This window comes from Embiotoca jacksoni, unplaced genomic scaffold (assembly GCF_022577435.1).
Source record: "Embiotoca jacksoni isolate LCO1_2020_lvr unplaced genomic scaffold, fEmbJac1.0.p SCAF_18, whole genome shotgun sequence".
Classification (NCBI taxonomy): Eukaryota; Metazoa; Chordata; class Actinopteri; family Embiotocidae; genus Embiotoca; species Embiotoca jacksoni.
The window spans coordinates 6536330-6562403 of NW_027185318.1; the positions used below are offsets into that span (position 1 = coordinate 6536330).

At 40.3% G+C, this 26074-nt stretch overlaps 1 protein-coding gene across 1 annotated transcript; it reads right to left on the reverse strand.

Moving 5' to 3' along the window:
- Positions 1–455: 455 nt before the first annotated feature.
- Positions 456–25408, reverse strand: cnksr1 (connector enhancer of kinase suppressor of Ras 1). The gene is made up of 21 exons (XM_069152412.1): positions 25272–25408; positions 23882–24039; positions 21345–21547; positions 20899–20983; positions 14072–14113; positions 13784–13903; positions 11274–11333; positions 9498–9566; positions 9041–9166; positions 7551–7675; positions 5068–5213; positions 4564–4739; positions 4410–4443; positions 4066–4241; positions 3730–3803; positions 3269–3340; positions 2792–2862; positions 2446–2507; positions 2249–2339; positions 1774–1955; positions 456–1303 (listed from the first exon to the last, which is right to left on the reverse strand). The coding sequence occupies exons 1-21, from the start codon at positions 25321–25323 to the stop codon at positions 863–865; spliced, it is 2565 nt and encodes an 854-aa protein (XP_069008513.1). The 5' UTR covers positions 25324–25408; the 3' UTR covers positions 456–862.
- Positions 25409–26074: the final 666 nt, after the last annotated feature.

Sequence of the window (26074 nt, forward strand, 5' to 3'; positions counted from 1 at the left end):
AAAATGAATTCAGCAAAAACCTGAGTCCTGCATAAGGACATTAAATGTAGGTAAACGTTGGAAACCTGCCTTGAAATAAAACAATACGTTTCCTGCAGTAAAATAGAAATTGCTGGTCAATTCTGTGCTTCAATTGGAAAATAAATTTCTCGACAATAATTTGTGTCAACAGATACACGTCACTATTTTTCAACTAATAGTTTGACCATTGAGCCTTTTGCTGAAATTATTGAGTCAAAAAAATATTTGATGACGAGGTCAGAGTTCACTGCTGGATGATCGACTGTTCTGAAAGTAAACACGACCTGGAGATGACCAGGTCAACAAGAGCAACCAGGCTGTAAAGAAATGTTTTGTTTCTTTTCAGTGAAGTGACCTTCGGTGGACAGTTTAAAAAGGACTGGCACACAAAACAGGATGGAAACATTCATGAACAGGAGACAGACGACCTCGGATAAGCAGCAGAAAAAGGATGGATGTATTTACATATCACATGACAAGAGGCATCACTTACTTTACAAATTCTTATTGAATTGCACAAAAAGGTCCTACTTGACATCTTTATCGTAAGAAGAACCTCAGAATTACATAAATACAGACTGAACTCAGATTGACACTTGGAAAATTGTTCTCTTTGCTGTTGTAAACTTGTCACCTTTAATTTGTTTCCTATATAAAAAAGTCTGTTGCATTTCACTGTTATACTTGATTGGAGCTGTTGATTTTGTGGTAATTTTAATGAATCCTTTCATGTCAGCAGAAAACCGGATGAAATGCGCCTCTCTCACAGCGCTGCATCACACACATCTTTCATTTGTCTTATTTTAGCACAACTTTGAGCAGACGTGACTGCAGTGTGGTTTTAAATGTAGAAGTAGTGCTCAACAGCTTCCCCACTTTCGGCCATTTCACTCAGCTGTTTGTTAATCGACTCCTGCAGCGATCCCAGAGAGAGTTCTAACTCCAGACTGGGCTCCGTGTCTGGAGAGCCCTGTGGGATCTCCAGGAGAACATCAGACGGCTGTGCGTCAACCAACTGCTCCCCATCACTCAGGCTTAGTCTGTATGCGCCTTCTGTCTCTGCGGCGGCTGTTTCCATAGCAACAGTTTCCAAGGCAACCTCCTCAGTAGGTGTGTCCTGCACCATCGCAACATCGCCTGCTTGGGACGCCTTGAGGGCAGCCAGTCTCTCAATTTCTTGAACCAGTTCTTCATTGTGCTCCTTCCACTGATGGTACTTCGAAGCCGTCAGATCCGAGTCGTCCAGGAGCTTGCTGATCTGCTGCAACTCTGCTTCCTTAGCCTGCAGAACACAAGAGCTTAAGTCACCATGCAGATGTACTCAAACTTGAATCCGTCTGTCTGAGAACAACAACCTCTCTGTAAAAGGCAGTTACTTGATCAGGTTTATTCTATTTTCTTAAACTTAATAAGAAAACGTTCTACGAAAGTGTAACAATTTTATGTCTGAAGGCCATGACCTCTTGAACCCTGACTACAAGCCGCAAGGCAGTTCCTAAAACCTAGGAAAATATGGGATTTTTTTTTTTGACTGAAAAATGAATTAAATTACCAACACAATGCTTTAACAAACAGCTCGAGCTAAATTCCTTGATGTGTCTGTTAGCTGCTGAAGTCAGCAGTTAAAGATGAGCGAGTTTAGTTCACCTGAGTCAATATTGAATCATTTGGTTTGTGCTTGGAGAGGGAGCAGTAACCTGAGCCACGTGTTAGATTCAACCCAACAGACTGGATGAGACTCCCCCCCCTCACCTTCAGAGTGCTTTGCAGAGCCCGGAGTGTGTGCGCCTTCTCATTGATGATGGGGTTCTTGTTGCGTCGAATGAACGATTTCCTGAAGTGGTCGTGTGTAAACGGCTGCTCGTGGCCTATCAGAGAGACTCCTCCTTCCTTTATGTTGTTTAACATCATGCCCATCTCGTCTACCGGGCCGCCTTCTCACGGGAAACGGATAAACGTGCAGGTGGAGGCACAGGCATGAAAGAGATGGAATTAAATACAACACGGGGGTGGAGTGGTGCTCACTCTTCAAGTTGCTGTGAACCATCTATTTGTTGACAGGTGACTGGGCAAAATATCCACAGGGTAAAGTCAAGAAAATATGTCATGATGAATATTACTGGTCCACACACAAGGTCATAAAACATCCATCAGAGGGTTTTCACTGATTAAAGAATATATGAAAGCAGCAGCAAAAGCAACAGAGCCGAGAGACAGTCTTCCATACCTGTTCCTTTGCTGCTCTCTGTTGACGGACTCTGTAATGGCACCTTGTTCGTCTTCCCTTTCGGGCGAGGCAAAGTGTTGGACTGGACCTTCTGAGACCCGTAAAAAAAAAGCACGATGATATCACTGCTAAACCGAATGCCGTCTGTGTGTCTGTATTTGGTGCTTATGCACGAGTGACTGTTTAGCTGCACTGACCTTGTTTCTCCTGCGGGGTGAAGGTGATGATTCGCTCTCAGATTCGGTTTCACTGTAACATTCTGCTCACACATTAACACGGGTGTCAGATTAATGACGTTACCTCCCATGTGCAGTACTTTCAACTTTTCAGACATCTTGAACTAGTGGGGGGCAGGTAGCTATAGCAACAGTAATTATGATTTATTCTGTGTTACCAGGAAACTGTTGCTGGTAAAATCATCAAAACCATAATTATGGGACAACCATTTTAAAAATGGTTTGGATGAAAGAAGCTATATTTTAAATGCATACTTTTTTGTGTACGAGAGTTAACTGGTAAAGTACAAGAAACATGTTTACTGACCTTCTTCACTATCTGGGTTTTTGTGGAACTTCTTGTGCCTCTGTATGGCTGTAATCAGATTGTTAATCCACCTGAAGAAAACAAGATGACAAGCTTTGTTAACAATATATAGGCCCAGTAGATATAGATCATATATGGGATTAGAACCCATATCATTTTCCTTTGGTAATAGTTAGGATCCTACATGTTTAGATTTCAGAAGAACTGAGAATTGTTTCACACGCCATGAAAACACAATCCCCAAAAGCAAACCGCAGGGGGCAGTGCAGACCAGCACCCATTACAGTATGATGTAACGCCTTCCAATATTTTCAGTGTTTGCAGAAAAATTAATGAATGACAACATTATAGTGGAACTGGTGCACTAAGCAAAGTTCCATTCTAGATAGTCTTTTACTGACGTTTGTCAAACATTACACATAATGCATTTTAGAATTGGTTATTTTGGATTCATAGTTCATATGTCTTCCAACTTACTTGCTCATGTCACTGACACTATCAGCAGCAAAGATGAAGTTATGAAATTTCCTGTGGCACATTTGGAATACGCTGGCAGAAAGAGAACAGAGAGATTAACAAACATAAATCATACAGACACACACATGCATTTAGGAAATGCCTATGTTCCTTCTCATCTGTGAGTAGTGATTCAACAAAGTCTTAAGACCTATAATACACTTTTTGTTCATTTTAAAGGCAGAAATAAAAGTCTTCTTTTGCACAGTCTCTTTTATCACATAAACTATATGTTGCATAAGGTTAAGACAGATACTCTACTGTGCACAGGGACAATAAAGCCTCTGTTACAAACTAAAAGGCTAAATTTTTGTTCAGGCACAATTACTTTTATAACATCTACAAACTACAAAGCCCCACAAGTTCCAGATCAAAATGTCTAAAAGGCCTTTAATATGATCCATCATTGAGGTCCCTCTTACTATTTTCTCTTGTGCTCTCCGGCGCTCTCTATGCTGTAGCTGGCTATATTGACCAGACCCTCTGCTTTCTCATCCTGAAGAAAAAAAAAAACATACAAAACACAATTCAAGAGAGTCAGACAGAGGTCTGGCTGAACATTAAAGATACAATTAAAAGCAAAATATTTTACAAGTGATTATTGCATTTGATACCTCCTCTTGAAAAAAATCACATCGTGTGTCTTTGAAAGAAATTCAATAAGAAGTAACATCGGAAGATATTTACAGAACTATAAAAAGGCATATTCTCAGATTCTAATCCAGTAAAATAGAAAAGCAACAGTACTGAAGTATCACCTGTTGGCTGGTGTACCAGTAAAGGCACGGCCCCTTGAGGACAAACCAGAAGCGTTGCCACTTCTGGGCGATGAAGACGCTGCTCTCCTTTCTTTTCTTCCAGAGCCAGCCATCGCAGTCGGGATGACTCAATTCACGGCAGGAGACACGACGCCGACTCATAGCCGTCGACATTCCTGGAAGTGAAAAGGGAAAAGAAGAGGACAGAGGAGCATGATGAGTTGGTATAAACTCCTATCAAACACGTTCTCCTGAAGTCAACTTGATCTGATTTTTATTTTTACTTTACAAAGACTGAGTGTCTTGAGTGTTGCATTATTATTTTATCAAAACAAAAGTCTTACCTTTTGTAGAGGTCTTCTTTGCGTCCTTATTCTCCTTAAAAGATAATCAGACAGAGATCATTCAGTGTCTCAAATACAGTTTAGTTCAATTCTCATTAACAAATTGTGTTCAAACTCAAATGTTGGCGAGTGAATGTTCGCCTTTTCCTCTCACCGTGTGTCTGACCATTTCAGGGCAGGAACTGATGCTGGCTCTTTGCTCGTTGACTGCCTGAGGTGAAGAACTTCGAAATGACCCAAATGTCAGAGGGGAGGGGCTTCTGGGAGAAGGTGACCGGTCTCGTCGGAGTTTCGGGGAGAGCCTCAAACCTTCGAAGCTTTCGCCCTCCGCTGAGGAACACGCATGAAGAAAATCCTAAATAAGCCTGCCACTGTCAACAGAAGTTGTATGTGTCCCTGAGTTGAAATTTGTGTAAACATTCAAATGACACAACGTGATAATACACTGAGTTAGCAATCAGTGATTTATATGTATTACTCTTTTAAACACTCAATCATCATTTTTAAACTTCGTATTGATCCGGTACCCGCTTTCCCTGTTAAATTTATGGTATTATGTGTTAACAATATCTATTATAGAGAAAAAGATGCTCTTAAAATACAGCTCCAACCTACTGGGGACTTTAAGACAAGAAGACGTCTTGCCAAAGTTTCTTACCTGAGGCTGACAGAGATGACAACCTGTCCTGTTGGCTTTGACACGAGGTTAGAGTCAGACTCGCCTCCTCCTCCCTATCAGAAGGTAACTCCGATTCTTCCTGTCCCATAGACTGCTGCTGTACCTCTGGCCCTTGAACAGCTCGCCTATAACAAAATGCAAAAAAAGATCAATTTAAGTCAAACTACTTTATGGTCTTTAAAAGTGATGATAAATGGTGTTATATGCCAGTAGTCAGAAGTTTCCACTTGTTTTGTTTCTTAGAGTGGAGCTGCAGTGTATCAGGCTGTGACTTATGAATTATTTACAACCACATAGTCCACCATCACCGCCCACTCTGTCCATGTGTCCGTCGGCCTGCTCTTCATCAGCTCTCACCGTATCTTTTTGCCTCTCTATCACTCTTCCCTTCCCCTCGTGTCTTTCTTCATCTTTCCCAAACTCCCCCGTCTATTCATCTTTCTCCTCACCTCTTCCTTTTCTCTCAGTTCCAGTCAGCCGTGGGTTGTGGCTGTGGAATTTATGGCATTTGCAGTGTGACCTCATCCACACTGGCAGATTAGCGAGGTCAAAAGGTTCTATTGAGTAAATCTTTGGTAATGTAGTGAACCAAATTTATGTCCAACCTGTCTGCATGCTGACATGTTTGCACAGTATTATGATTATGAACAGACTTGTTAGTTACAAATTACCACAGATCAATTGGCTTGGTTGTATTTTGTGGCTATACGGGAAATTAAAATGTATGATTATGTATACAGTGAAGATATGAGATGACAGATCCAGCCACATGTTTTGATCATGTATGTTGTTTTGCCTTTTAACATGTTGCGAATCCCAAAAAAGTCAGTTGAATATATTGAGTTTGTAACATAAAATCTAAAACATGCAATTTCTTTTTTTTACTTCTTCTTTCCTGCATTTTGCTGGCACAATGGTCCATTCCTTTAAGGAACTACTGTCATCTGTTAGTAAATATAATTGAGTGAAAACCATTTATAGAAGTGGAACCAGGCTAAAAAAAATATGGTAGCCTACATTGTAGTAAAATGTATCTTAAAAAAAACCAATTCATTCTGTTTATCAAAGGAAAATATGCATTTAACTACACTGTAAGCAGTGGAATTAATAGGCTTAAAAAAAAAAATTGCAATTGCATAGTAAAAAATGATTCCGTTTTATTGTGAAGTTAAAAAGGAAGTGTTTTTGGGTGTGAGTGTAATGCCGGTCATTCATTGGCTGACGTGCGGGAGGTGTGTGGACAGAACAAGAGGGCGGATGTCCGTGAGTTGATCGTTTAATTAAATAAACTGTGGAGAGGTGGAAGTGTAGTGAAGAAATAAATATGTAGATGCTGTCTGAGATTTTCTAGTCTGTTACCCCCCCCCCCACCCCCCCCCACCAGGACACTCATTCTACATTTCTTTAAGAGCGTCTACTCCACGTGGTGTTACACAGGTGTTTACGTTTGTACTTCAGCTCGTTAGCTCGTTAGCTGACGCACCAAGATACCAAGTCCACGCTTCAGAGTTCATCAGACTTACATTGGACGGATCGACGCCATCTTGGACACCTGCTTGCCTCCTCTTTCATCGCCTGATACCCACAGACTGCTATAAGCTGCTGATTTGGTCTCAGCACTCTCAACTAAGGTACCAAACTTTATTTTATTGTTATTTTGAGTGAAACAGCCAAATAGCTTTGGGTCTAAACCCTCCCAAGCATCCTCGGGCCTATTTGTTTTCTGCTGCCTTGTGTGTGTGTGTGTGTGTGTGTGTCTGTGTGTGTGTGTGGGCCCACTTATTGCTATGAAATTATCTAAATGTCATTTTAGATTGTTGTGTTTGCCAATTTATTGATATAAATATTAGTATTAAACGGAGATAAATTTGTTCATAAAATGGACAATATTAATGTTACAAGAGTGACTCAACAATTCATTATTTGTAACAGATTTGAGCGAAATGTTTGTTCATTTTTCTTTTTTGCGAGATGTATTTCAACAGGAGAGATATTGGTGACAATATTGTTGCAGGATTTATGCACTAATTTTCTTGTAAGGGTTTAAGTGCTCAGATGTTAATTCAGTGTATGGATTTCATAGGTTTAAGTAAACTTAAGGTCATAAGGTGTGTTACAATTCCTTAGTGGTGACTAAAGGGACTGGAGACAATTAGTAGTTTTAGAGAACAGGACTGTATTATAGAAGTATTATTTGTTGTACCCGATTAGTTGAAGTAAAGAACTCATGGCTCTTCTTGATTGGACTAGGGATTGGTGGGCTGAAGTGGAATCAAATTGTTTTTGTGCAGGCAGCGATAACATTGTTGGTTTTCTCTTAATTGCTTTTTAAACTAAATTGCAGGGATAAATACTAACCCTGATGGTTATTTGTTTTTGGCCTGTTAACTGAATTAGATACTAGCAGTAACTATTCAAAGGAATAGCTAATTATTTGAGGGAAAACAAATTAAGTTTCTCACCTAAAAGACAGGGACCTGACAGAAGCTGCTACCCTCTCAAATATGGAGTGCCTCGGATTCTCCTCCTCGTCCTTTTCGTTTTCCTCCTCTGACCGTTCTTCTCTCTCCTCTTCCTCTTCCTCTTTCTGAAAACAAATCAGACGAAATCCAAGCACGTGAGCGTGCTTGTTCAACTGTGCGCGTGTTTGCGTGCGTGCGTGTGTGTGTGTGTTTAGGGGTTAGCGGAGGGATAAGAAGGCGGATGTCATGTGGACTGTAAATGGCAGCCCTTTCCTCAGGTCTCCATCTGCACACTGTGGCTTAGCAGATGAGACAACAGCCCGACCACACGCATACATGCACACAAAAGCACAGTCTGTGAAACTTGGTAAATTCAGGGCTTCTTTAAGGGCGATATGGAGTTGATACACACAGCTGATTCACGTCTTTTGTGTTCTCTCACCCTACGGCGCCAGCTAGATCTGTGATTAACATGGTAATGGTCACAAGGGGGGTGTGAAATGCTCCGTGTGTGTGTGTGTGTGTGTGTGTGTGTGTGTGTGCGTGGGCGTGTGTGTGTGTGTGTGGGCGTGCGCGCGCATGCGCATGTCTCGGGATCAGTATGTAATTCAGTGTGGAGTTCAAAGACGAACAGCAGTTGGCATAGTGACTACCGTGAGTGTGGAAGTGTTTGTGGAAACGGATCCAAAGTGTTATTAAACGGAAATCGAAGCGGGTATTCTCATGAAAGAATGGCTCAGGTTCCTTTGGCATAAACTATGCAAACAAATCAGGCTCTGAAGGATTATTTGATGCCAGACTTTCACGTCTCGATGTAATTATCCTACACTACATTTAAGCAGAAGTGTAGTGTAGTGTAGCAATAATGCTGCATTCACAAATGTTTAAACATTTCTGAGGCAAAATATGAGCGATACAGCAACAAGGAAAATGTCACTCCTTACAAATGTTGCAGTCCCTGTGTGGGGCCCATAGTAAGTCCTTTCAAATACTGATATACAGTGAGGATATGGATACTTTTCATATTGTTCTGCTAAGATAATGAGAAAGTAAATGATATAATCCTACACTATGACTTGACCATAATGTTCATTAAATCCTAAGATCTGAAAGTGCTGGATGAAGTTGCTGCCACAGTGATAATTCTGCTATTCTTAGAGCCTAAACAGTAGTGGGGCTTAACACACTAAGGATTGTTCTGTCAGCGGCACTCGAGGAAAGATCATGTGGCTATAAATGTCAAAAACACTTGTGTGCAAATTTAATTTTTTTGCAAAACAAAAGCTTATTGAGTGTCTACAATTGAAACGTGTGTGTTTTTTTTGTATGCAGCTGAAATGTTTGCAGCAATTTTCAAAGAAATCCAGCCTTTAGTTTTTAGTTTCATCATGGACTGCCAATAGAATCGTTGTGTTGTGTTGTCACTGCCTTCTTTGAAGAAGTTTGTGGGGTGCTGAGGTGAGTGGAGGAGGACTTTAACGATCCCAGACCTGTGTGGACGAGATCTGAATTGAGGCTTTGCGTCGCACTGATCCAGGGATCTTCTTCAAGACCAGAGTCACTCCGCTTGGATTCTCCTGTAGCTTCTTCACAAGGTTCGCTCTGCTCCAGCCCACCTGAGGAGCACATGAATACAGAACAGGGCAATGGTACAGTAAATACATAAAGGGAGTGTAGTGTATATGACACTACTGAATCACCAAGCGGCAACCTTTGGGGCTGAAAACTGAATCCAATGCTCAAATGCCAAAACGATGACTAAATTTCCCCACTGCGTGATTAATAAAGTCTAATCTAATCTAAAATTGCAGTTCCTTGAATGGCCACTGGAGGCTGGCTCGAAAGTTGATTCAATCCTCAAAGACCCCCTGAGCTTCTAAACTGCTGTTCAGGAAACCTATGGATGACGTCACATTCATGACGGCTTCATCTATGTTCATCACTCACCACTATCTGGTCATTGACTTGAATCACTTCATCTCCGGCCAAGATCTTCAGATAGACATCAGCAGAAGGCTGCAAAAAGAGAGACAACACAAATAAGAACCCTGTCAAAATAATACTCTGTTAAATCAAGTACACAATAACCTGTGGTGTACATTTTCTTTAACTTTTTGCAAATTTATTCATTTGTTTTTCACGTGCTGTTACAGAATTGTATTTGCTGCACTAAGACCGTATTCTTGCCTACATTTTCCAAGAATAATTCCAGATACTGTTTATGGATAAAACAACTGGATGATAATGTCTGTTCTGGATAATCCAGAGTGTGGCAACATTTGACAGTAAGTGGAACATAAAATGAAATTACTTTTATAAGTATAAGTAAATAATAATGATTATACACATTCATGTAATGCGAGTGTGTATTTGTGAACAGTGGTCATATTGGCATTCAGCAACAGTAATGTTACTGCATAAGCGGGGGAGTCTTATCGTACTTTGATGTTGACATCATGGAAAAATAACATCTTCATCTTTCCGTCCCACAGGCGAGCTCCCCTCCTTATTTTTGCTGATAAGCACTCTCCCATCCTTCTACCGCTCCCTCCTATATTTTACAAGCCCACTGATTTAAGTGATCTTCAGCTTTCTCAGAATATTGTGCATCTATGCTCCATCCTACGGGTTCATTTGATTTTTCTCAGAGAAAATCAGATCAGAATCATTTTAGTGTAAAGGTAACAAAATAGAAAATACAAATTCACAACTTTAATGTAATGAACCATAAGTAAGGCATATCCCTGTGGTTCTATTCCGTTGAATAGTCAGCTGCAATGGGTATTAAAGTATTAAAAACAAGACTAATAACTACATAGCCTTGATGTGCCACATAGTGACAGTTAACATGCAGTCGGCAGTCACAAGTAGATATTTAGACATACAAAGTATTTGCTGCGCAAGAATTTAGCTTGGTTTCATTTCAAAGAAAGATAAGCCGACAGCTAAAAATAATGTGTCACATTAAAGTACTTCCAAGGGGATTTCTGCCTGGTACAGCGCTCTTGCTTCCATAATAAATGAATCCAAATAAAAATGTTATACTTCAACCGTGCAGAGCAGAGAAAAGATATTATTGTATACTGAGTCTACTGCAACTTAAAGCGTCACGAAAAAGGAAATTTGATTATCCCATAAACAAAAGAGTCGATGCATCCAAAAAAGGAAAGCCAATAATACTCCTAGATTTTTACTTCTTTTTTTTCTTTACAACTGAAAATATACTTCTAGTTTCTCCTTGATAAGAGTCTCAGACAGATGAATGCTGTGTCTGTTTTCAGCAGAACAAAACTTCCCAGTCGAAAAGTTTGATCTGCTGCAAATACATGTGACAGAGCTGAGCCACAAAGTCACAGCTGGTCACCTTTTAAATTACCTGTAAAGTAAACAAAATCAACCTACTAAGTAAATTCACCACTTTTACTTCAGTAAGTCATACTTGTACTGGTCCTATCCAGTTAGATAATTAGCTACAATGTCAGTGCCCTTTTTAATAGGACACATTTAGGACGGAAGACTTTTGGATGTAACCACAGGTCTTTGCATGTAGCTCTTGTAAAGAGAAAAACTAGTTAACCTATTGGTCTGCAGTACCAGAAGAGCAGAGTTTTGAGTCCCTCTGCTCTTCAGAGGATTGGTTTGGAGCACTGTGGTGGCATTGATGGTTAACTCTGCTTTTGGGGCCGAGTCAACAGAAAAAGAAAGTAAATACGGGAGTCTGACCTCGGCAGCAATTCCGGTCACGTAGTGGCTACTGGAGCTGGTGGACGTTATCTCGATCCCCTGAGAGAAACAGAGAAATCTTAAATACATTTCAGAATACATACATATTAAAGGAACATTACTGTACAAAATGTAAATTTTGTGCACATCCCTAAATCAGAATGATTCACCGTAATGGATATCGCTCTATCTTGTTGCTGTCATTACTGCAGTCTGTGGAGATATTGATGTATGTCTGTAGCTGTAATCAACCGTCGGCCTGCACTGATTGATTGCTTCAAGTCATAATGGCACAATCACAGGACGCCCAGATCGCATAATCAATACGTATAACATGACTGCAGAAACATGAATGAATTTAAACCCTTCGCTCCCCTCACTCAAAAGGCCATGCAGTTAAGCATCAATCTTACACACAGCTTACTGCCTGCTTCTGCATGACAAACCACAAGTTAGTCTGAATATAGTCTTTATATACAACCGATAAGTAAATATTCATGAAACGTATACAAACATTTAATAAACGGTTTAAAACACACTGTTGTCAGGAGATAAAAGCCAAATGTGGATGCTGGTGTATGAATGGGTCATGAAGAAACACATTTATTTGTAGAAGTTATAAAAAAAAACATTCATTCACTCATTTTGATGTATTATCAGCCATTTAATAAATGTTTTTTTTTTAGTGTTTATAAATGCTTAAAAGGGCGTTAAAGTGTCTTCATGATTATGATCATTTTGATAGATTTTATGAACATTTAGCGATAATCTGCACGGTTTGGGTTTTGCATTTCCCATAGGTAATTTTAAAACCTCAATGGAGTAAGATATTCATCATGTGTGCAAACGACCTGCTTATTTTTCTCCAAAGAAAGGATTTTTTTTTTTTATGCTAATGATGAAACTATGACTCTCCCTAATGCACGCAAGAGTATCGATATAGAGTCACCATTTTGCTGGTCACGTACTAACAATGCACCATTTTGGTAAAACAATCCACGATACAAAGCTTGAAAGCTATTTTGCATATCTTTATTTCATCTTCAACCAACTGCTTTGCATGTAAAATAAATAAATATTTGACCAAAACCAGAGGGGGAAAAAAAACCGAGCTGTTAATTTTGGATGGATACGTACATCATGAGTCGATCATGTATACATCATGTTTAGTTCACTCAGTGTGTCTAAATCATAATTCTTCCTGCTCCTCACTTCCCTTTCTTTCTGTCTTTAGTTCCCATTACTCTCAATCTACTGGAGGACAGACCTCATTGCTGGTGATATGGACGAATCAATCCCTCTGTCAGCCGAGGAGAATCAGGTTGTGTCGCTAGTTGTTGAGCACATTTGTAAAAATGACCCTTTTCTGCTGGAGTAAATCTGTGAAACATTACCCCGACAGCACAGTCAATCCCCCCTCAAACGCCTGCAGGCACACAGATGCATTCACTGATATGCAAAAACAAAATACAAGCTTGTCTACAGCTTTAGAAGTAATGAAACACTGCTAACAAAATGTGCAGATTTGCTGTAAAAATGGCACACTGGAGATTTTTAGGAAGGCCAATTAAGCAAGTGAGTGAGATTAAGGAAATGGCAGGGGAGATTTGTACTTAATGGCCAGAGTACACGGGCCATTAGGTACAAATGTATTAAAGAAAACTGCTCTTCAGAAATGAAAACTAAAAGGATGCTAGATTATGTAGATAACAAGCACAGAGGAGAGCTTTAATTGTAGTACCTGGTATTCTGACTAAAGGCAAAAGGAAGGAAAAGAGACCAAACCAATGTAGTTTTCTGTGCAGCTAAACATCAAAGAAGGTTTCAGAGAGTACATTAGTGGGGACAGAGAGAAACTTGAGATGGACAAAAGAAAGGATGGATGGAAACGAATTATGATGAAAACCTCCAGGCAAGGGCGAAGGCAGAAATAAACAAGTCAGAAAGATGCAAAGATTAAGACTTGACTAGGAATGACAGTGAAAACGAGATGGAGCACAGATGAGATGAAAAGAGGTTTCCAAAATAGTAGACGTGTCCAATGTCCAGGAAAATAAAAGGGACAACTTTGGAGGCTGAAAATGGATTCCCAGAATTTCACAGAATCTAAAATGGTTTATTGTGTCTCCAACCTTTTCATATGACCCAACCCCACAAAAATCCACACATGTGCAGGGAGATGAGTGACATCTGTAATTACTTGTGTGTCTTATATATTAGTCAATAAAGTATTTAGGTGAGTTACAGTAACGGGAAATAAAATTAGTACTCACTCTAGTTGAGACCCCAAATTTAGTTGGATTTCAATACAGTGTTGTGTATACTATTTACTTGCTACAGTTATTATATAGGCTACTGTATGCGACAGTGTATATTGCAGTAAAAGTGTTAGGCCCGAATATAGACTAAACTGAATTTGGATTTGTATCACATATAAGCAAGAAGAATTCGTACGAATGAAGGTCAATAATGACAAAAGGTCAGCATTATGAAGAGAAAGAAGGCTTTACCAGCTGATCACCAGGTGACACAGGCACCAGGTCGACACTCTCTAGCTGAGCAGTGTGGGTGAGAAGTCCTTCGGGGCTGGCGTTCAGGATCTCATCGCAGACCGCAACCAACTGCCGGCACTGAAGGACGGAACGCACTCCGATTTACTTGGAGGGCAACTTAGTTTGGACAATGTGGGGCATGCTGACAAGAATATCTCTTTTATAATGAAACAAAACGGGGGGGAGAAAAACATCTAAAATGACTCCACTAAAGCAGACAACCATAGAAAAAACTGACAAACTTACGACAGAGATGATGTCCTTTTCCTTTTCATAGACTGTGTTATCCTGTTAGATGGATGACAAGACATGACAACACGACATGAGCAGACGATTAGCAAAATGACACCACAACAGCCTATATAATGCTAATGCTATTGATTTGTGGAAATGGGACCGTCTGACTCATAACCAATGTCCCATTTCCTCTTCACAGCATGAGTCAGGAAGTGAAACACCACAGGTTTCCAGAGGCAAGAGGAGCATCATTTCAGACCTTTACTTTGTGATTTTACTGGCTTTTATAACAGCGCTACTTGTGCAGAAATGAATAAATATCTGTTCATGCAAGTCACAAGTATAGACGAACACATTTTCCTTGCTTCGGGGAGCTGTAGGTCTGTGTGTTAATGACAATTTGGACCATTCTTCCTCCTTGAGGTTATTCCATAACATCTCTTTTAGTTAAAAGCCTGGCTCTTACTCATTCGGTCCAAAAGGTTTCTTTGTTCGAGGTAATTCTGTAACAGATTTACTTCTAAACTTATGTTCAGGCTCACTGTCCGGCTTCTACTGAGCTTCATTTGATGGACAGCCACCCTGACGTTATCCTGTAAGATACCGTAAACTTAAAACCTTGACTTATCTGCCAAGCTGTCCGGGTACAGAGGCAACAAAGCAGCCACAGATCGCAATGGTCCATCCACCTTGGATCATGTTTTCATACTGGTATACAAGGCCCTTCTTATGCTATACAGTACATAGTGATGTCTCCCTGTAGAAAACTCAAAATGTTTGACAAATATCAACGTAGTTTGGACCCATGCTTACAATTTGTTGACATCATTAGTCTAGTTATTCACATACTTGTTTCAACCTGTAGGGTGAATGTTTGAATGATATTTAAAGGGTTACAATCAATGTGTTTCTTTATATTCGTGGCCTAGACGAAAATTTAAGAGACAAAGTTAAATGCAGATAATTCCAAAGGGTTCACGCACTGTACATAAAACATCACAAACACTCTATAACATTTGCAAGACAGCAACACTTCTAATAGTGTGTGACGTCTACAAAGTCAACACTAATGCCCCACCAGCACGAAAGTACACACACACACACACACACACACATTTAATCTACTGTATGCACACGCGCACATTAACGTGCTCAGTGGTCAATGTCACTTCCCCGGGAATCAGTGCAGTGGAACTAAACAGCTTAATCTCTGCTTTCTGGGAGGAAGGTGTTGATAATACTCCTACAGGCGTTACCAGCAGGCAGCTGAGTGGGCCAGGGTGCAGAAAAGATGAGGAGGAGGCTTGAACTGATAATGTGAGGTTAAAAGAAGGGAAGGCTGATGTTTACACAGCATATAATGTTCACTGAATAGATTAATGCCACCTACCATCATTGCCCTAAGCTAATTTGCAGCGTCTAGTGATGTGATGGGTTACATAAAGGATTGCAAGTGGAAACTAATCCCTGTGAAATGTAACGAGGGCTCAACGGTGAACACGGTTGGATTTCTGGGCTAATTAAAGGCTGTGACACAAGGCTGCATGGGAGGGGTACATGTTTACTGGCCAGTCTGCTTTGTGTTTGTGTTTTGTATGTGTTTGTGTTTTGTATGTGCATGTGTTGCTATTCCCCTGTGGTATTTGTTTGAGTCTGGATTTTTCATAAAACCTGCGGTATATGGATTTATTTTATTTTATTGACCACTTAGAGTTGTGCATAAACATGTACAGAGATCCTCAGACCTTTATTTTGATCCCTACTTGAGCAAAGTAGTCTCATCCTGGCACACTGGTTGTATGCTGGAGTGGCTAATGTAGAGTTGACTGGTTACAAAACAGGACATCAACAGGCAACTTAAAAGCCATTATCCGCAGACACTGCTGCTTCTTAGAGTCAGATATTACCCAAAACATATTATTAGTGCAAACAGACATGGATATATGCACTTAAAAATAGGTTTAGGGCTAATTTAAGCCACTTAGCAGAGTCTTTCATGTACCACAATACCACAAGAGACTGAAAACAATCGCTAGGAAGAGTTAAAAAAACAAAAAAACAAGAGCCAACGCTAGCAGAGTATTGAGGCTGTATGTAGGAGCAGTTCACTATCAGTTTAGTGTGGAGTTTTTAGAGAAAACTAACTTGTTTCAACCTCATGGTAGCAATGACCTTCATCCCTAAAGACCCAAGTATGCTGATATGAAATATATATTATGTAATTACTGACAGCAAATATGTCATAGAGCAGAAAATGAATGCTCAGACGCCCACATTCAAGTTGCAAGTGTCAGTAGTAGCTGACGTTTAAAGTTGTTGCCACCTCCCACCACACTACCACTTCTGCCCTCGCTTCTCTAGTAACACCACATCTTTCTAGCAAGAAACAAGGTAAAAAAAAAAAAAAAAAAATACATAACAATCCACACCGCTGCTTTTTATTTTATTTAGAGCCAAGTCCACAGGAGGTTTCCCTACAGCAGAACAGCCAGTTCTGCATTTCTCTCAGACTCTGCCAGAACGGGAAATGACACGCGTGTTTGAGGTGGGCAGCACGTATAACTCTGTCCTGAAACTGATGCGATGTCACGAAGGTGTGGTGGGAAAACAGAAAGCACAAACCAGCACTTCTCATTGCAGGTTTCACATTAACAAAGACTTCTAGATACTAGGAAACATTATATCCGTATGCTTACAAACACAAATGGACACACGTCATCACATCTTATGTTAGTTAAATGAGTGTCCAAAAATAATTTTAACATCAAAATATGTGCGACCACATCCAATCCCTTTTTAATTACATAAAAGTTCCAGGTTATTTGCATATACACAACAATAGAAAGCACAAAAATAGAGGATATGAGGCCTTTGCTGAAAACTAAACCATTAAAACTGATACACCTCAGGCTGTTTAGTGACCCAAACAAGATTGTGAGCATGGCAACGAAACACTCACACTCACTATGTTACTCTCCCAATCATGAAAAGCAGTATTATATGGATTTTGTGAGCAGCTCTGTGCCTAAACAACTGCACAAAAGTTTATTTAATAGACCGAAATTGACCTTGAATATCATTGTAATGATAGTTTAGACTAGCCACACTTACAATGTAGGCAATGATGGACTATCCCATTCAGGAAGAAGTGCACTAATATTTGAGTTATATTAATGAAAAATGTGACAGAAGAGACAGTGATCCTCAAGCTATTCATCCTGAAAGACAACAGTAGCTTGTAGCATTGTCAAAAAGGCAAAAAGTATTTGTTGTGTTGTGTTGAGATATGTTGCATGGTGTGTGGCTTGATCAGATGGGGAGCTAACTGTCCTCTGCCTGAAAGCGGTTTTCTTTATAGTTGTCTAGGAAACAATGACACACTATTATGTGGGTGTAACATGCTGAAAAAAGAAGAAGACATCAAGAATGTGCTCAGCCATGCATGGACATACAAACACACACACACACACAAAGCAGAAACTAACAGACAAAAATTTACATAAACAATCATGTTCATGTCAATGTTCAAACACTGGCTGTTTATTAAAGACACAATTGAAGAGAACTACTTTTCTTATCTCTGTTGTAGTCTGCGACTCCGTATATACAGTATACATAGAGTACAATATATCATTCAATCAAAAGTCTACTCAAGACCACTTCATGTTGTCTGTCTTCTGTCTGTATGCTGACAAACGTGGACTTCCCCAGCAGATATTTTCTATTTGCCACCAGGTCACAGTCTTGCTATAAAAAGACTGGGAGACATAATTTATATTAGATCTCTTTTCCACCTGCTGCACAACCTTTCGATCCAAATCAGCAGACTCTTTTCTCTTCCATGGCTTTTACCACTGCTCAGCATCAGATTTTTCTAATGTCTATATATAATAAAAGTTATAGTCTGACAGCTCACACGGGCCGTGCCTTTTGCTGTCTGTATTTGGGCCTGTTATGACTTCCTCCGTCCTGCCCTTTTAATAAGTCATCCAGTAGTAGCACAAGTTGTCAACATGTTGATCACTACTAATTTAACAAAATGTTCGGTATTTTGTTGTCTGTTTACTCTCGGACAGAAGCATTATGTAACCAACATGACACCTTCCACACATAGAGGTGAAGCATTAAAATCTCTTGGACTTACACTTTCACCTCGAGGTTCATGTGTCAAAGGCGCAATCGAAAGTTTGATTTTGCAACAAAAACATTTTCCTTTTTGTTCTTTTTTTTTTTTTTTTTTTTTTAATCACCATTAAACTCGTCTACCTTAATGTAACATTTCCCAATTCATTTCTTTCAAATCCAAGTTCAAAGTTTACAGACCCCTCTCTCTCTCTCTCTCTCTCTCTCTCTCGGACTTTGCTTGCCGCTTGGATGGTTCAAAGCAAACTGAGCCGGTGTTACCGTGAGACTTGTCAACTTCACGCCCCAACACCACCAGCTGACTGCTGACCCTGATCGCCCTCAGGGTGCGAGAAAAAAAAAACACATGAACATTGAAACGCAAGAGTCCTTTCATTGGTGTGAGGTAGCCGTGCGGCCTCTCTGGAAGCACTTCTTCAGAAAAAGACGTCACGTACATGAAATGTCACAGTGGGCTGTGACCAGCCTCAATTAGCCGGGAGCAAGTTTTAAGTAGCTCTTCACCATGTTCGTCTGGATGAAAGCTATGGCAATGCTGCACTGCTGACGCAATTGCTACGGTATAGGAGCACGAGCTGATGTAATGTGACTCAGCATAACAGTACATGCTACAAGCATGTGTGATTCAGTGGGTTCCTCCACTGTGCCTGTGCCTGCAGGCTGAAATTGCCATGATGACAGTTAGACAGATGAAGCCTGAACCCACGTGCATGAGGATTTCTCATTTTCTCTCAACAGGAGTAATGACTTCTCAGCTGTCCAAACCTGACCTTTAAACTCATCTGCCAAGGTGTTGTTGTTTTTTCTTTTTTTTTAAAAGTAAAACATACACCTGTGAAAACACGTAATATGAATATTTTATTATGAAATTATCCTATCTATTTCCACTGTTTTTTTATGAATGGAATTAGTTACTGTTTGGTCATGTAAAACTTAGAAACTCATTCAGTGGGAGAAGTTTGAGAAGGGGAAGACTGAAAAATGAAGCATCCTTATTTTTTTCAGTTCATGAAATCCCATTTTGCATGAAAAACTGACTTGAACTCACAGGACAAAATGCTTTCAGCTCTCTTTATGGATAATACTTGTTGCCTTTAAAACACCTGCATGCACAAACTTCAAAAACAGGAATTGAGCAAACAATAGCTCGTCACCAACAAGCGATGATCAACCTCTGAGGCGGACAAACGACCGAAGAGATTTTAACTTGCAGACTCAGTGCTCTGCCTCCACGTGAATGAAAACAACCCTGATTCACTTCGTTGTGGCAAAAACATCCTACCGCGGCCAACAAACTAAATCACTCTGAAATCTATACTTCCTTCCTTCCCCCTGTGATCCTCCCAAGTCCATTAGAGTAATGCCACTATTACTGTACACCTACACAGAGAGCAAAAGTTTTATTTATTTCTCATATAAAAGTCTAGTAGGATTTGTGAATCGATGGTTCCAGTTCACTTCGTCTTTTATTCAAATGATTTCTTCTATTAAAATCAACACCCAATGATTCACAACTTAACGAGGCAGAAAATACACTTGCTGTTATATTTAAGTGTCGGCTTGATCCATTTCAAGCAGCCAAGCAAAATCCAAAAGCATCAAAATAAGAATCACCTTGCGGAGCTTTATCCAATCAAAGAGGTGAGAACTGTACCTGTCGTGCCGGGCAGGCGTCCAGAGAAGAACTATATATAAACTCCTCTACAAGCTGAGTCGCCCACAACTTCTCTATACCGTTTACTGTCTCTTTACTTGTTTTGTTTTTTCTGTTCTATTTTTTTTTTCTTTCTTTTTGTCTTCTTCTCTTAACTTCTGTCGGGCTATTTATCTCTAATGTCACCACAGTGCCATCTCAGAGTTAATAGCCTCTCTCTGCCTGTTGCGCTCTGCTGTGTGTTCAGCTATACACACTCCCCGAGGACACAAAAGTCATTTAACAGCAGGAGTGCAATCCCTCTCGCAGTCTCCTCCCTCTTTCTCTCCCTTCCCCTTTGCTTCCCACTCTGCCTTTCCCTCACTTCCGCCCTCCCTCCCTCCCTCCCCCAGGCACAGCAACATATCCAGACTTGTCCGTCCCAGCTACCTGTGAAACACTCTTCGCCTGCTTCACATGTATCCTGTTATGAATATCCCTTCTCCTCCCATGTCTTTCAAAGACTTCACGACACCATGAGGTGGAATAAAACACAAACTAAAAATCCAGCCCTCTCTCTTTTGGCAATCCTCTCAACCTAAGCTTCCTCAAGGTACAGCAGCAGCAGCAAATATGCCAGGAATGTTCAAGATAAAAAAAAAAATGCATTACTCAAGCTAAGCCCAGGAACAAGGAGTGCGTTTGTGTCTCTGTTTTTCTGGTTGTTTTTTAGGGGTGGATTTAAAACCAAAGACCGGCCGAACAACAGGTTGTAGTTCCTCTTTGGAAGTTTAGCGCTGCGGCTCACATTACCACTAGAAAGGTGGTTTACTTGTGGAGGGTTCCTCTTAAGATAAAACATTTCATTTATTCAAGAACATGTGTGCTGTCAGGTGTATTAAAGTAAGCATACTGCGGGTTTACTAGTTCTGCATTTTGCTGAAGGAGGCAGACATTTGATAGAAATAAAAATAACAAATCGACAGATTTGTCAACCGTTCAAATCACAAAACAAGACGACAAGACTTTTATGCACTTGTATTGACTTGAATAGACCTACCTTGTGCACAATGTCTCCCAGCTCTTTGCAGTAACTGAATATGTTCTTGCTGCTCGTGTATCCACTGAGCTGGGAAAACTGATATCTGTAAAGACCGGGATTATTTTTTTCAATTAGATTTGGACATAGTTACCAACTGTGAATTAAAATGACAGAAATTAGAGATCTTAGTAAATTACTCAAATGCTAAAACAGCAAACAGCGAGTAGAGTTTAATGGAGGAGGTATCAGATTTATTTTAGCAAATCAATGCACACACCAAAACATCCTTATCCTTATGACTATACACCGCTAAATGCTTTTAACCCACACCTTCAGTTTCACATTATGCCCACAGCAAAAACCAAAAAGTATGTTAAGGTATTTTTGATTTAAAAATACCTGCAGAATAAAGTGTCAAGTACTGAAAATATATATAACGGTTAGGTAACTCCCTCTTTACAAACCTGTTGAGAAGAGAGAAGAGGCCTTTAGCAGAGGTGATAAGCTCCACTACAATCAGCAGGATGCCAGCCGGCAGCTTGGTGGTGCTGCGGCCGTCGTAGCCATTGATGCGCCAGCGGCTCTGGATGCCCATCTGAAGGGTGTGGGAGATGGCGCGTAGCTTCTCCGTCAGACCACGTAGGTTCTCACCTCCAATGCCGTAAGTCTGGAGAGTACACACACACACACACACACACACACACCAAACGCACACACGTGATGAGTCAAGAGTCTCACACAAAATGTCTGATGTTTAATGGATTACTTCCCGTCTTCCCACCAACTGTCTCTCAACAATTAACACAACAGAGAGGCCGAGCGTTGAAAACATTTCAGATACGGTGGTCACAACATCTCCGGTTTGATTCTCTCAACCCCCCCCCCCCCCCCCCCAACTATCTCCTCATTTCCTGTCTCCTCTCTACTGTCTGTCTACTTTTTAAGAAAGCAATAAAATGCTCCCCTAATCCTTCAAAAACTATTTTCCAGCATGCCATTTCATGCAAACATGGGTTCTGAATTCAATATACAGACTTTTTTTTTGTGACCACTAACAAAATTCCATGTTACTTAAACAAAATACAATATTTTGTTCAACTGTTAAGGGAGACATTGCAGTTGTTTGCTCCTCTAACATGAATTTATTCCCTTTTGAGGGGTGTAAACACTGAGCATGTTGAAAAGAGTAATTGCTGATCTGCTGGTCAAACATCAAATTCTGACATTTAGCTGACTATTGACGCTGTTCAGTGAAAGAAATTCTGCCTCTGAGCTACATAACAGTTTACCTAGAGGAAAAATATGATGATGTTGAAGTAGATAATATTGATAAAATCCTAATCTACAGTTTATGTAATTTAATATCATGATGTTGATATTATGTGTGTGTGTTAAGAGTTCTGTCACGTATTTTGTGAAACTGAGGAGAAACCATGCAGCAATGTTTGTTTTTGGATATTCGGGTAAATGTCACAGAAGCTGAGAGAGAAAAAGTCATATAAATATACTGCTGTAAAAGACTTGCTTTGGAACACTGCCCACATGGGCCTAACAGATATTAAATGGAAAACACATATAAATAGCATATATAAGCCCCAACCCTGGACTACATGTTAGATAACCCGCCACAGAATAACGCAATTGAAACCAAAGACAGCAAACAAATCAAACTGCAGCAATACATTAAAGGAGTTTTTCGGGCCTCTCTCATACGGCTGTCAGCACAGTTTTCTGCCGAGCAATGTTACGCGTGACTCTCCAAAGCCAATGAAAACGGAGCATTTTATTGTCAGGATCCACTCGTCTGTGGTCGAGAGGTTTGGAGCGGTCAGGCTTCGTTGGTACACAAGGACCAGCCGGAACAACGAGCCTGTCAACAAGTGGCCATGAATTTTTCATGGTCTTTTCAACACTGTTAATTATGTAACCATGTTTGGTCTATTTTATGTGAGCATCTGATGGATGCTTTTTTTTTATTATTTATTTTTTTATGAATGAGCACTGTTGTAGCGCTTCACAGAGCATCAAGTCAGAGAGGGAGGTGAGAAAGAACGGCAGACACACACACACACCCACGTACACGCTGTACTCGAGGTAAAAGCTTTTACTACACCGAGACTTCATTCACCCGTTGGTCCATACAGACTTTAGGTTCAACTGCTAATGTTGGAATTACTAATTCAATCGGCATTGCAGTCCCTTCAACAATTCGACAACAAGCAGTTTAAGCAGCCTGGACTTTAGCCTGACATCTACAGGCTGTTACGCCACCAGGGCTGGAACCTTGCCCGGTACTGTCCTGCTTAATTAGTCTTTCCAATGAGACAAAGGCCACTTTGGACTAAACACAAATACCCCCACACACACCAACTCATCTATTCAAGTTTTCTAAACCTCCCTCTCCAAATTGGACAGGGAGGAAAATGAATTAGGCTGCAGAAGAGGGAATCAAAGGGAGAGCCGAAGTGTGTTTATTTTAGTTGACTGCAAGCTTTCACAGAAATTTGCATGTATAGTATTGGGCGGAAGCTTTTGTTTTCTAATTCTGCTTTGGCTGCAGTTGATGCATGACTAGTGCTTTGATGTTGGATAGAAAAATAAAGTTAAGTGTTTTCCTCTGATGTGCTTGAGTAGTAGTAAATTTGATGTATGAATGAGAGCAAAGGACTCAAACGTGCTACATGTGGCTAAAAAGCTCTGAGTGTTTCAGTGAAGCAGGACTTGTATGGCAGTAAGAGCAGCGGTCGTGTATTCTGGCTCAATCTGCAAAAGGTTGTCAAACAGCCACTGGTTCCACTGTGCAAACAAGAGCACGGTATAAAAGCATTGTATATATCTCTGTGCTATAGTATCAGAACATAACCAGCACCACAGCAGTTAATATCCAGGCCACAGCTCTCCTCACACACATTACACATCCATGACAGCAGACAGCCTTGGATACACAGAGCGCTGCTGCGGACATGTAAACAAACACACCTAATTGTGTTTCCTCACTCACCAGAGAGCAGAGTTTCTCCACAGACTCCAGTATGAGCTCCTGGTGTCCAATTTTTTGGACTCCCAACCTCTCCAGGTCCCGAGAAGTTAACTGGAGCAGGTCCAGCCCGGATAAATGCCACTCCGAGACCGGGTACTGTTGCAGGGGGGCATCCAGACCTGGCCGCAGGACACCAAAGCAGAAACTAGTTGGCTTTAACCACACACAGGACACAAGTGTAAAATGGAAATCCCACAGTCATAAAGTCACATGCATGTACAGGCATGAAAAAAAAAAGACTTCTGCTCTGCTACATGTCGAGCAATCAGGTTTGAAAAAAGAAAGACGTGACTGTGAAACTCAAGCAATTTAATTTACCTGCAAAATATCTTACCTACACCATGATGATATTATAATATGAATGTTGTGTTTCCTAACTGTGTAAATTGTGATTTAAAATCGAAACCCCTTTTAAAAAAAATAATAATAATAAAAAAAAAAAAATATATATATATATATGTTATGCATGCATCCTTATCAGGCAGTTAACAGCCTTAACAGAGCAAAATTAGCAATAGAACAAGACTATAATTTTACAGTACAAATGCTGCATTCAAAATGTTACTAAAGCAAAAGTATACAAAGTAAAAAAAACAAAAAGAAGGAATTATGGCCCTCGTCAGTCAAACATTATCAGATTATTTTGATTATTTTAAATGATATGCGAATTCTACTTTAATATTGTCATTGATTCCAGGTGAAACTAATTTCAACTACTTGTAATACCACTCAGTGCTTTAATATGTAACAAGGCATCCTATTGTAAACACTGATCACATTTTTAGTAAGTAAAATCTTAATCTGGATATTAACTTGAAATTGTAGCTGTTGAATAACTGTAATTCAGAGGAAGTACAATATTTCTTTGTTAGCAGAGAAACGTAAAATTCCAATACTGAATTTAAGCACAAAGTACCTCGAATTATAGGCTACGTAAGTATGAGTAAATTTAAATTTACTTAGTTACTTTTTTTTTTCTCGATTGGAGGCCAGTATTCTAATACATGTAACAGTGTACGCATTAATCCATGTTATTTCTAACAGCATATGCCATTTAGATATTTGACCCTGTTTGCAAAACAACACAACATGTTCCAGAATGACGCAAGCAGTCATGTACGCCGTTTCTGAGGATACTGCTTCAGTTGTTGACTCTGATCAGAACTTCACTGTTGTGGATCCTCTCTCGGAGGCCACTTCCTCATTCCACCTCCACCTTTCACCTCTAAGAGGATTACTGTGGCGATATTCTATTTCTGACTTTTACGTCGGCCGGGGCAGAGAAGGCTAACCTGTGAGGCGATCAGGGAGTGAAAAAAAAAAAAAAAAAAGAGCTCAGTATGTCCCTCACCTTGGAGCCACTCGCTGACTCTCTCCTCGCTCCACGACGTGATAGGCTCCATGCTTGGAGTCCTGCTGCAGTCGCTCCTTCAATTTCCAGCGGTCCTGGCCGATTTGTACTTCTCAGGGCTGCTGTCAGAAGAAAAAGTTGATCCTGATTTGGAGTCGGACGATGACGAGTGGCACTCCCTCGCCCAGGTACAGGTAAGAGTGCCCTTGCTGTCAGCCAATAGTGCGGAACTGTCGGGCTCTGCCAGGGAGCGAAGACCCCTCCCTCCCTCCTACTCCCACCCCCTTCTTACCTGAAGGAATAGGCTTCATAATTTACATCATAGTTCTACTTCTATGAACTTTGCGCCGTCATCCGCGCGTAAAAGGCGCAGGGCCTGCGATAGTTAAACAGGAGCATGTGAGGGTGTACAAGAGGCGGACGCAATAACAGAAACACCTGTATAGTACAATACAACACAGTAATTCTGTAATAATGCTACTAACTGTATCAGTTGTATCAGCTGTTTCTCCCCCCTAATTTCTTGTGGTCTGTAGTAGTTTGAGGTGGCATACGCCGTTAGAAATATCATACCCCCTAACTCACACAGCTGAAACCAGCATTTCACTGTTTCCCTTTAAGTTCGTGAACATAACTTGTTCATAAACCAACAGACCTAATCCTCTTTTCCTCTGAGGAATTTTTTTTCCAGAAATATTTCCTTCTTTATCCTTTGAACTCTGATGACTTCTGGGCTCCAGGATTAGAAAATACTGCCTTAACTTTATCAATATATAATGAACGCCCAATGTTTTAACAGTATG

Coding starts and splice junctions, on each gene's coding strand:
- cnksr1 (XM_069152412.1), bottom strand. CDS start 25,323: ATGGAGCCTATCACGTCGTGGAGCGAGGAGAGAGTCAGCGAGTGGCTC. Junction 4,740..5,067: donor GTCATCTCTGTCAGCCTCAG/GTAAGAAACTTT, acceptor CGTGTTCCTCAG/CGGAGGGCGAAAGCTTCGAA. Junction 4,444..4,563: donor CTGAAATGGTCAGACACACG/GTGAGAGGAAAA, acceptor TTATCTTTTAAG/GAGAATAAGGACGCAAAGAA.